At 36.6% G+C, this 12,001-nt stretch overlaps 1 protein-coding gene across 2 annotated transcripts; it reads right to left on the bottom strand.

Annotated features, from left to right (window-relative positions):
* Positions 1-618: 618 nt before the first annotated feature.
* arl13a (ADP-ribosylation factor-like 13A) lies at positions 619-7,607 on the bottom strand. 2 transcript variants are annotated; one of them, XM_008420671.1, is made up of 10 exons: positions 7,506-7,607; positions 5,524-5,640; positions 4,200-4,270; positions 3,870-4,122; positions 3,673-3,778; positions 3,142-3,347; positions 2,941-3,049; positions 1,374-1,644; positions 1,178-1,294; positions 619-1,073 (listed from the first exon to the last, which is right to left on the bottom strand). In XM_008420671.1, exons 1-10 carry the CDS (start codon positions 7,523-7,525, stop codon positions 1,012-1,014), a joined length of 1,332 nt encoding a protein of 443 aa, XP_008418893.1. In that variant the 5' UTR covers positions 7,526-7,607; the 3' UTR covers positions 619-1,011. The 2 variants fall into 2 exon arrangements, with proteins under 2 accessions (XP_008418893.1, XP_008418894.1); XM_008420672.1 differs by having other exon boundaries at positions 619-1,093.
* Positions 7,608-12,001: the final 4,394 nt, after the last annotated feature.

Consider the following 12,001-nt stretch of genomic DNA (forward strand, 5'->3'; position numbering starts at 1 on the left):
GCTCCTCGGACACATTTGATCGTGCTAATAAGACATAAAGAGGCTTTCTATGACTCTCTTCTCACTATATTTTAGTTTTACTGAGAGACTAATCTTATTACTACCAGTTTTGAAAAATTAGAGTTTTCTAGTTTAAACAAGATACTGCTCCTGGATTTATTTTCAAGCTTTGACATTTAAAAGTTAGTTATGACTACAGTATATTCTTGTAATTAAACAATTTAAAAAATGTTGTAGCCTGGTCACCATCGTACAACTCACAGAAGAGACAATAAAAGTCAATTTGAAAATATTTTTCTATCATTTGTAAATTTTTTTTTACAAAAGAAAGTGATAACAAAAAAACTCTTAAATTAAATTAAATAAATCTATAAAATATTCTGGAGCAGGTCCGTTTTTCTCCGTCCTCTCGCTCTCAGTCCGAGGTGATGGAAAACATGAGTCACCAAGGTCAATCCAGCTCACGGCTTGTTTGTGGCTGCCTTCCATGAAAACACTCATTTTCTCTCAGTTTGGGAGACCTTTAATGGTTGAAATGTGAAAATAGCGTCAATAGGACATTGATTCCAAACATCAAAACCATAAAGCCAAGACGTCCGATTATAACAGGAGACAAGCCACTTTAGAGACAATGTTTTTATTACATTTCATAATCTAATCAGGAACACAGCAGTTTTTGCAAATATATCAGCTCATTGTTGGATAATTCTCAAATAATATTAAAAAATACAGATTAAAAATGATCACATTTTACAAACTACAAATCAACATTTCGGCCAGGTACTCACAATACTGCCTAAATTTTCTCTTTTTTGTACACTGTACAACATGACTTTTTCTTTTTGCCTTCCCTTCACTGCACACTGAGACTTCTCCTCAAATGCTCAGGGGTCAGGAGGTCAATACAACTTTCCTTGTTTGGTAAAAGTCACAGTTATTTCCAAGTGGATGAGGTGTGTTGAGTATAGATTATAGGTTGTGTCTGTTTGGAGAGTTGGGGAGCAACCGGATTCACTGTCCCTGAGTCTGATCCTGACGTTCCTTCAGAGCCTGGATTGCTTTTCGGTACAGATCTACCGGGAGACAGGTTCATCTGTTTAAATTAAAGTTTGTATTTTCAGAGTCCTGGGTTATTTTATCTGACAGGGGGAGGTAAGAAGAAGTGGTTGTGCCTCACCAAAGGTTTCAGAAAGGTCCACGGGTTGAGAGTACGCCACCGGCATTCCCTCCGTGTTGATCTTGTTTTTTCTTTTTACCTTCACAACCTTGTTCTTCCTCTTCCTTTCTCCTTTAGCTATATGCAAAATAAATAAAAAATATGAGGATTCATTTCTACACACCATAAGAAACAACATAAGGCAGCTAAGGACAACCTTTAGTTGGCGTCTCGTTGCTTTCCAGGGATTCTGGAGCGTCAAGCATCTCTTCTTTCACCTTTGTCTTGCGTTTCAGTTTGCTTTTCTTCGGAGGGATCAGGGCACTGCTGGCTTTGTCTCTGCATCCGGAACTTTCTTGCTCTCCTTCATTTGCTTCACCCTCCTCTTCCTCTTCAGGTGCTTCTTCAACATCTTTTACACCTTCTTTAACCTTCACTGGTTTTTTCTTTATCTTCTTTGACCTCAGCCTCTTCTTCAGTGTGTTTTCCTAGGAAACAAGACTCGTTATTTTGTTGTTGCCCATATCCACCAGATTCTTCAGATTTCTGTTCTCACTTTAGATAGCAACAAAAGACGCTTTCCAGAAGACATGTTAAGAATTTAGCTGGTTTAAAATTTGCCTTATTATGCTCATGTTAGGATACAAAAGATGATCATTAATTTTTTTGGCACATAATCATTCTTAGATAATGTCATTTTAGTCTGATCGGTTCTGCCAATTTTGATCTTGAGCCCCTTAAGGCTGTGTTTCAATTGGCCATATAATTGGGCAAATTGCAATTACAAAAATAAATTTGCTTAATGGAAACATGAACATTTTGAAAGAAACTCTCGTTTTTCAATGAAAACTTACCACCATAGGATCAGATGGATTTTGGGCTGTATCAAAATTAGCATATTACACAAAACTGCAACGCAAACACTTTTTTCACATCACACTAGTCATATGATCAACAGGCTGTCGGTACGGGCGGAAAAGACGAAGAAGACGACAGGAAGTAGTTGGACGATGGTGGCGCCGCATGGTTTTAATGACGTAGGTGTGATAATTGCGTTTCTTATATAAATGTGTTTTCTCGACATTAGCGGAATATCGACAAAGTTATTCACAAATGTGTAATAGAAACGCAGCTCCTGTCATTTTAAAGCCGAATAAGCTGCAGATGGCCACGCCCCAAACACAACGTTTACACTCGCGTTTCAAAATGGCGGCTAACAGATGGGCAATTATACAACCGTACATCTTTGAAAAGTATTACCCTCCTGTTTCTGGGTGGTACGTCAACAACAAGATTATTATATTTTCAAGCAGCCGCTGTACAGCGCATACAGCTGTTAAACTGGCTGACTAAACAGGCCGGAGCTAGCTGGGTTGCTAGCGAGCCCAGCGCTAGCAACTCAGCGGCTGGGCTCGCTAGCAACTCAGCGGCTGGGCTCGCTGGGTTGCTAGGTAACGGCTTATGACTCAAGTGTCTGGAGGTTTTTGAAACCGCTAAGTTTACAGAACGCAAAAGACATTAATTTACTACCAAAAAACTTCTAGGTGTTTTTTATTATTATTATTTTTAATGTTAAATTGTTTCAACTGTTTGAAGACGCAGTTTAGACCCAAATAGAAGTAAAACAAACAAACGAAACAAAACAAACAAAAAAAGAAACCGTCCAAAATGTGAACTGAAAGCTGAAAGTAATTGTAATGTACATGATGCCTGAAATTTGCTACCGGGTCTATTATTTCCAGAGAATTTTTTTTTGCCGTGATGAAAACCAATGTTCTTCTGACCTTCTGCAGCATATTCCTAATGGGCTGCAGCTTTCCTTCACCACTGTTCCTTTTCTCTTTGTCTCTGGACCGATGAACCTGACGCAGATCCGACTTGCTGGATCTCATTCTGAGGTGAGACGAAAGTGAAAATTAACCATCACATCTTGTTGAAAGAATCAATCTCTGTTGTATTTAGTCTTTCTCTGGTTTTGACAGTACCGTTCAAGTTTGGATATTCTTTGCACTTTCTCGGATCTGCCTTTCTTTTCTCTCTCCCGGGGCTCCAGAGGCCGCTTGCTGTCCTGCGCCACCCGGGCACACAGATCCGGGTAATCCAGGCAAACAGCTCGCAGCAACCAGCGGAGGCCTCGCAGAGTCTTTCTGTCCGACCAGCGCCGCAGGTCCATTAAGGCTGAACAAGGCTCCTGGGAAGAAAAACGAAATCTTCATATTTCAGTCTGACTTAATTGTCATCAGGATTCCTCAACTAATGAAAAACTTTAGAATAAAAGTAGATTTTAAATAGGGAAAATAAAGTAGAGTAAAAAAAACTGCCTTTTATGAATCCATCCTTCGATTTGTTTATCAACCCACCCATCCATCCATCGGTCAGTCCATTCGCCTTTCCATCCATTTATAGATCCATCCATCCATCCATTTGCTCATCCACCTTCCATCCATCCTAGTTGAGTTTCTACATCCAGTCTTTCTGTGACCTTGTTTCCAAGGCGACCTCTGACCTTTACTCACAATATGGCACAGAGAGCGGCTTTGGTTGACCAGCTTCTCTAAGGAAAGAATCTCAATCAGTTCACTTCCCAGCAGCGCATTCATCTTATCCTGTTTGTTTGCCAACCTGAAAGCACAACAACACACGTAGCGATTAATCCAATATAATTTAAGTTCAACCAGAACTAGAAGTCAGGTTAAAAGCAGGAAGTCGTTACACTAATATGGGTTTTCCTGCAACCCTCGGTTGCTTCAGCAGGTCCGCGAGAACGTCCCTGGCCTCCTTCAACCTCTGCCTGTCGCAGGAGTCCACCACAAAGATGACGCCATGGGCTTCTCCGTAGAGCTCCCTCCACGCTCCACGGGACTCTGCTGATCCTCCGACGTCCAGCAGCGTGACGAGGTAGTTCTCCACTCTCAGCTCGGTTTTAATGCAGCCGTGGGTCGGCCCCGCGTCGACACCAGGAGGGACTGGAGCAGCAGAACAGGGGAGTCAGGTGTTACATTCCTGCTGAGGATATCCAACGCTGCTGTGTTTAGGACTGTACCTCTTAACATCCCTCTGATCGATGAGGTTTTTCCTGCTTTGTCAAGACCAACCACGAGAATGGTCACTTTCCTTCAGATAAACAGAAACAGAACTATATCAGTTCTCTTTTAAATGTGACATTTTATGCTTCCTTAAACAAATTAGGATCCGTCTATGGGCTCTATAAAACATGTTCATTACATTTTTTGCACAAAATCATTCTTAGATAATTAGATTTTAGTCCTATTTTGAGCCGTTTTAGGGCCTCTGTCACTTTAAATCCAAATAAGCTGCTGCTGGCCACGCCCACTTAACTGAGTGTTCACATTGCACGTGAAAATGGCTGCAAACAGATGTACAATTGTACAAGTGTACATCTCTAAAAAGCATAAGTAGAGCTTCCTGCACAACAAGCAAGAATGCAGCATTTGGTTTCTGGGTGGTCAAACACAAAACATATTCTCATATTTTCCAGCAGCCATTGTACAGCACATGCAGCAGTCAAACCAGTTAGAACTCCACTTGGGTTGCTAGGTAACTGGTAGTGCCTGCTAATTTGTGACGTTACATTTGGGAGATTTTTGAAATGGCTTATTTTCTAGACACCAAAAAACATTGAATTATTAACGCTTTGGATGTTTTTAGAAGCAGTTAAGACCCAAATGGAAGTATAAAAAATGCAAAATGTGAATTTTGCATGACACACACACTTTAAGGCTAGGAATGCTATACTTTTGGGAAATAAGCTTGGACCATATTCCTTCAAAAACCTTAGGGGTTTATTTATTTAAAAAATCCAGGCCAACCTGGCTCTATGTGAAAAGAAATCACTGCCTTATTAAAACAAATTGTCTTTTGTAGAAAGCAAAGTTAGATTTCACTGATCACAACCCTGGATGATTTCTGCCAAACCCGCAGAAACAATAAATCTCTTAATTAGCACCTGACTGACACTCTGAAGTAGGACGAAGGAAGATAACAAAGATAACAAAATGAAGGTTGGGATGGGGCTCGTCAAACTCCAACATGGCTGAATTTAAACAATTCTGCAGAGAAGAGTGGACCAAAAAAGTGTTTTAGGCTAAATGTTGTCATCAAAAGCAACTAAAGTAGGCATTAGATTTCAGGGGAAAGGACCAGGTTTTTAGATATCGCTAATTTCTATTATTAAATGAAAGTAACATTTAAAACCTTTATTTTCTGTTTACTCTGGCGGTCTTTGTTTCATGATCTCAAAACATGCAAGCATGACAAAAAAAGAAAAAAAAAAAAGCAAAACCAGAAAAAAATCAAATGCATTTTTGTCCGTTGGGGCTTCAGGTTGAGAAAGTGGCAGTGCGTACCTGAGTGGCTCCTGGATTTTGGCGACCCAGCTGCAGCAGTTGCTCATCAGGTTGAACATGTTGACTTGAGGAGAACAAGGTGAGCACAGCGGCCACCATCTTCTCTGGAACTGGTACCTGCAGGCAAGCAGGCGTTAAACCTCAGCATTAGTCGTAAAACAGGGCTGGAGCAGCTGGAGTAAACGGGTTTACGGTCGGGCCTGATGCGAAGACGCTTTATGTCTGTTTACTCTGGTCTTTAGGGACGATCCCAGATGGTTGGCAGTTCCCCACGTGCGTTGCAGCAGACGCTGAGCAGAAGGTCTGTCTGAGGTATTCAGGCCACTGACTAACCTGCTAGATATAAGTTTGTCAAGTACATCTGCTCAGGCACCATAATCTGCTGAAGCCCGTTTAGAATGGCCCACTTTGACGGTGTTGTTCACAAGATGACCCGTATTTGTCCTCAGCAGACAAGCAGATGAGTTTTTATTTGACATTTTGAAAATAATGGAGAAAAAACAGTTTTCTGATAAAAATGTTTTGACGCTAGCATGAAGTGTGTTATTTAGCAAAACTGTGATAGAAGGCCTTTTTTCGAATGATGTGCGGATTGATACTGAATTGCTTCAGTCAATTTAGATGTAATGTATCCTAACAAGAACATATTAGAAAGTAGCTAAATTATTGAGATTTTGCCTAAATTAGAGTCTTTTTGAAGGCAGAAGAAGTTCTGAGGAATAAACAAAATGGACTAAAAGGGAAAACAGTAAATATGCCACTTTTCCTTAACAAAAACATGCAAATGAGGGAAAGTTTCAAAGATGGACGCCAACCATTCCATCCATCATGTCAATTAGGAGTCGAGCTTTCATTTTATAATAGTTCCTAATTATTAAAAAAGGATTTATTTGTGATTTTATGTACTGAGTTACTGATATCATTGCCTGCTTCCGACTTTAAAATAAATAAAATACAGTAATGTTCAAAATCTGAATCACACCACTTCTTTTCTTTTTAAGATTTACAAAACACATTAGGTGTTTTTGCACAAATTATCGGTTTCGGATTTGTAACACAGATTCTAGCTTGAAATTCACTCAGTATTGGATGGGAAAAGGAATTAGTGGTTATGAATATTAGTAATTTTTTCACATCACACGAGTCACATGATGTTGCTACTGGCACAAGAAGAAGACAACAGGAAGTAGTTGGACGCAGCATGTTTTTTAATGACTTATCACATGAACATACTTTTTCACATTTGATTTTTAATTGTGTTTCTTATCTAATGGACGCACTGCAATTGTGAGATTTTGTTTTTTTTAACATTAGTGGACTATCGTCAAAGTTTGCTCATATTTGTAATTTAAACAGTTAATTACTTGGGAAGGCATCAGAGATTTAGACGGCAGATTTTTAAACACTTGATATATCAACACACCTCTACTGACTGTGCAGTCATAATTTATCCAGGCAAATATTTGCTATTTTTAATAAAAAGAACCTTACATACACACATTAAAACAGATTTAAAGTTTCCATAATCTCTTATTTTGCCGTCTGAAGGATTTTGAATCTTTGCCAAATGGTTAATTGGATGTTGTTTACCTTCAACTGAATTTTCTAGTCAGAGTTTTGGAAATGCAAAAGCATTCTGGTTATCGAGGTTTTTCACCAAGGCATAAAGCTAGAAGGCTTTAAACAAAATTACCAAACCGTCAAGTGAAATTATAAAACTATTTTGCTTTTCCTCAGAAATCTCAGTTATAACTAATAAAACAAACTATTTACAAAATAAACCGCATTAACCTCTTACAACTCAGTATTCATCACAAAATGTGTCATTATTAGATTTTTTTTTTTTGTAATAATTATGTCATTCAGGTGCTGAAACGCAATAAAATGATCTTCAGTGCTGCTGGCACTAAAATAAAAAGTAGATTATGTGAGTAAATTACATATTAAAATATGCAAATGTAAAAATTCACGGAGATACTCACAGAAGCAGATCTATGTCCATGCATTTGTTTGGGTGATCGCCCCGACTGACATCCTGCACCCACCTGCTGCTCAGCTAATCAGGCTGACGTTAAGCCGTTAGTCACCTCATGTGGGAGGTGCATCCTGGGAAACGCTGCGCTCACTTCTCCACCAATCAGAGAGCGCGGAGGCTCAGCCGATAAATCTGATTGGACGGCGCAGGTTTCCTTTTTAACTTTTCCAAATGGAGGTGAATAAATCCGTCCAGGACTAAATGTGTCGAGTGGTGTGATGTGTGACGCTCCATGATCTCCTTTCCCAGAAAGTACTACAGATACTAAATATTTTCAATATAATTAACTTTTATATTCTTAAAAAATTTTATGTTTTAAAAGCTGTTGCAAAAAACAGCTTTTAAGAACTTTTAAAAGAGCTCTTCTTCATTATTTTATTATAAAAACTGGTAAAATTGTACATTTAAAAATCGATATGCTATGTTAATATTGCTATATTGAGTTTGTACAACTGTTTTTGTAATGTTTTGTTTGTTTTGACGTGAATCCTGGAAGAGTAGCCATTGCCATGGCAACGGCTAACGGAAATCCAAAAAATAATTGAAAAAAATAAAAATTTAAACAGACAATGACACAGAGAGCTATAGAGAATCATGCTTTGTGTTTTATGAGTAGAAAGAGTTTTTAAAAGTCCTTTAATAGACATTTACAGATTTCTATGGAAGACCAAAACTGACAGAATTAAAAATAAAAGCAACTGCACACTGCACTGAACACCATTGAAAACCTCCTGGTTATCCCTTCAAATATTAATTTCCGAACTCTTCCTGAGTTGAACTAAGTTGTTTCTAAATAAATATAAACTTCTTTTCTTTGCCTTATTTGAGGTCTGAAAACACTGCATCTTTTTTGACCATTTCTCATTTTCTGCAAATAAATATTACATTTTGCTTGGAATTTCGGAGACAATTTGTCAGTAGTTCATTGAATAAAAGAACAATGTTCATTTTACTCAAACATAGACCTACAAAGAGTAAAATCAGAGAATATGATTATTTTAAGTGGCCTATTCTTTTTTTCTAGAGCTGTATAAATGTTTTGGTTTTTTTTTCCTTGCACATGCATTTTCGACAAGAAATGTATATATTTTATTTTGTTTCAAGTGTTTGTTCTTTTCACATTTCCTCATCTCTTTTTACTTTTATTTATGAATTTCTGGCTCATTATGCAAGTGAGGAGTCTTAAGGCTTCAACGTCTGCCTTGTGATTGGTTAGCATTACTCTGCTTGGCTTCAACAAAGATGTCCACAGTTAATCAGAAGTCAATGAATATGAGGAAACTGTTTGGTGTTAATATGAACCAACACGTGTAATAAGTAAGGACATATTGAGAACAAAAAATAAAAGCTTTTCTGAAAACAAAAATGGTCCAACCAGATACTAGATGCTGTTGTTTGGACTAATTTCTGTTTATCATTTATTATTTCTCATTTCCTTTTGGTTTTCCCTGCAGTTAGTTCATTTATTCTAATTGTTTATGCTTTGGATTTGTTTCTTTCTGTTTCTTGTTTATATGAGGTTCTAGTCTCTTTCAGCTCTTTTTATATTCTTTTTTTGTTTATGTTTCGCCTCACCCTCTGTTTATTGAATCCTCGTTTGCCTCTACCTGCTCCCTTCCCCAGCTGCATCCACAAATTGTAATAACAAAAATAAATTCACTTAATGGAAAAACACCAATTTAAAATAAAGAAAAAACTCAAGAACCTGTATTTCTTTTTTTTATAAAAAAGTTTTTGCATTAGGATGAGGTGGAAATGTCCTATACTTAATCATTGAATTGACTTATGACACTTTTACATGCATAGCTAATGTATTCTATTATGAATGACTCCATAATAGAAATTATAACAGAGTAATTGGTTATATTTAGATTTACTTGAGTTTTTTTTGAAAGATGTAAATTCAGAAGTATTTTTTCAACGTTGTACTTCTTTTAATTGAGTAATTTGATTATGGAGTATTTCTACTCTTATTTGAGTAAAATGTCTGGATTCTCTACCCACTGAATAACAAACACATTTTCACCAAAAAATTCACTAGATATACACACACATTTAAAGTTTTTGTTAGTTTTATAAGTTTTGAACTGATTTGGAAAAATGCTCTTTTGCCTAATTTTGTTATTTTTTGTTACTTTCGTCCTTAAAATACAAAAAATTTCACTTCACTTTACATTTCGGTCCATCTATTGATGTAGTTTTTAAACATTTGTGTTTTGATCAGTTAGTATTTTTACTCTTACTGGAATAGTTTCTTGGATGGTTTATTTTCACTTTTACTCGAGTAAAAATACGGTGAAGTAGTTCAGCTTTTACAATTTTTGTTTTTTTCTATCCACCTGTGATAAAATCTAGTAACTAAATATGTCTAAATAATTCAGTCCCAGATATACAGAGTTGGAAAAATGACTGAGTTCTGTGTTTACTGCGGATTAACTCAACAGACAGTTGCATAATGGTATTAATACAGTAATAATAATCTGTATGTATCAACAACAGCCACTAGATGGAGCCATATTAAAATGTTGTGCCTGAAACGCCATTGCGTTTGAACAATAAATCTTTTCCTATTCGGGCAGCAAATGTATCCCATATACTGACAATTAAATATGATTACATGTTTATTTAAAGAACGCCGCCGAGCATTACCAGAAGATTTAAGAGGCAGCGCTTCAGCTGGACTTCAAAATCAATATCCAGTTACATCTTGCAGAGACAGAACCAGCGGCCTCTCTCCGTGCTTTATCGCATTATGTCATTTAAATCCCGGTCCAATCAGGCGGTGCTGAGTAAACTCATCCCTGCGTCAGCCGCACACACACATTCACACTCATGCAGCAAAAGCACAAGCATCTATTTTCTCCTGCTTTCTGCATTATTCTGCTGATGTCGCAGTGTTTGTTACAGTCAGCACCTCCTGATTGAGAATAATCAGATACACTGTAAAACATCTGAAGGTGGTTTGACTTGAAAATGAAAGTCCATCTGCTGCCTTGAAAATGCAATTTAAGTCAACAAGAAAATTGTTTTGATTTTTAAAGTTCATGAAGTTGATTTAACAACAAGAGGCAAGTTGTCTAAACATTGTTTTTAAGTTAATTAATCTTGACTTGTGAGTTTTAACTTAGTGCTGCAATTTAAACCAAATAATTATTTCACAATATGCAAGAAAAAAATCTGCTCTCACCTAGTTAAAGAGCCACATTTCTCTGTTATTTTACTCACAATATCAAGTTCAAATAACAACTTATTTTACTTTGGAATAATTCAGATTAAAGTAAAATGTAAGTGTTTGGCCACAATTGGCATCAGAGCTTGAATATCATCAAGCTCATCAGTACCAGAACTTTTTCCATCAACTGTAAAGTACAAGAGTGGCAGCATCATTTTCATAAAATCTAATAAATGTAACGCTTTAGGATGAATCAATTAAACCCCATAACTACGGTCTTAAAAAGCTACTGGGTAAGAGAGGACTCACCATTCTGGATAATCTATTCAAAGAAGCAGAGTGTGCAGTAAAGAATCAATAGCAGCACTTTTATCAATCTCATGTATAAGATATTAAAGTTTGTTTCAGGATTTTAAACTGAGATTGATCTTTTAAGGATATAAAAGCTGAATCTTCCGGTGTCGTTTATTTCGATTTCCTGTGAAGCATTTCAAAACAATCTGAAAGAACGGTAACACAGGAAACATGCAAGCAGCTTGCTCTGGTTCTGCAGGATGAACTTCCTGTCTGCTGGGTTCACTGACTGCAGTCACTCACACCACACTGCAAACACATCCATTACTGCACTGCAAAAACACCAAAACCGAAGTATTTTTAGTTTAGTTTCTAGTGCAAACATCTTAGTACACTTAAAATAAGATAAAACAAACTTATAAACAACTTTTCAACAAGTTATAGGAGCTTGTTTAAGTTAATAATTGCTTAATATTGATGAAAAAGTTTTGTTTCCCATGGCAGAAGTAGTATTTAAGGCATTTTTTCTATATTATAAGTGAAATAATCTGCCAGTGGAACCAATACTTTTTCATCAATATTAAGGAATTTTTTTACTTAGAGCAAATTCATCTATCCTGCTGAAAAGTTACTTGTGATTTGGTTTTGTTTTATTTCAAGTGTACTAAGATATTTGCACTAAAAACTAGACCAAAAAAATAGAAAATATTACCAAGTACCTTTAGTCTATATGCTGCAGAAACACCAAAACGGAATTATTTTTGGTCTAGCTTTTATCTTAGTACACTTGAAATAAAACAAAACTAACTTAATTAACTTTTTGTTAAGATATAGGAGCTTCTTTTAAGTTAATTAATTATGTTGATTAAAATGTACTCAATATTAAGGCATTATTTAATTAAAACAAGTTCCTTTATCTTGCTTAAAGGTTACTTGTTGGCTAGTTTTGTCTTATTTCAAGTATACTTGGTAAAAAT

The sequence above is a fragment of the Poecilia reticulata genome, linkage group LG10 (assembly GCF_000633615.1).
Source record: "Poecilia reticulata strain Guanapo linkage group LG10, Guppy_female_1.0+MT, whole genome shotgun sequence".
Classification (NCBI taxonomy): Eukaryota; Metazoa; Chordata; class Actinopteri; order Cyprinodontiformes; family Poeciliidae; genus Poecilia; species Poecilia reticulata.

Bases quoted from the DNA above. Each gene is read 5' to 3' on its own strand.
- arl13a (XM_008420671.1), bottom strand. From the start codon at position 7,525: ATGGACATAGATCTGCTTCT. The intron at 3,348-3,672 runs GTGAGTAAAGGT...TTTTCTTCCCAG, and splicing joins GCCGCTCTCTGTGCCATATT to GAGCCTTGTTCAGCCTTAAT. The intron at 1,295-1,373 runs GTTGTCCTTAGC...TTTTGCATATAG, and splicing joins CAACGAGACGCCAACTAAAG to CTAAAGGAGAAAGGAAGAGG.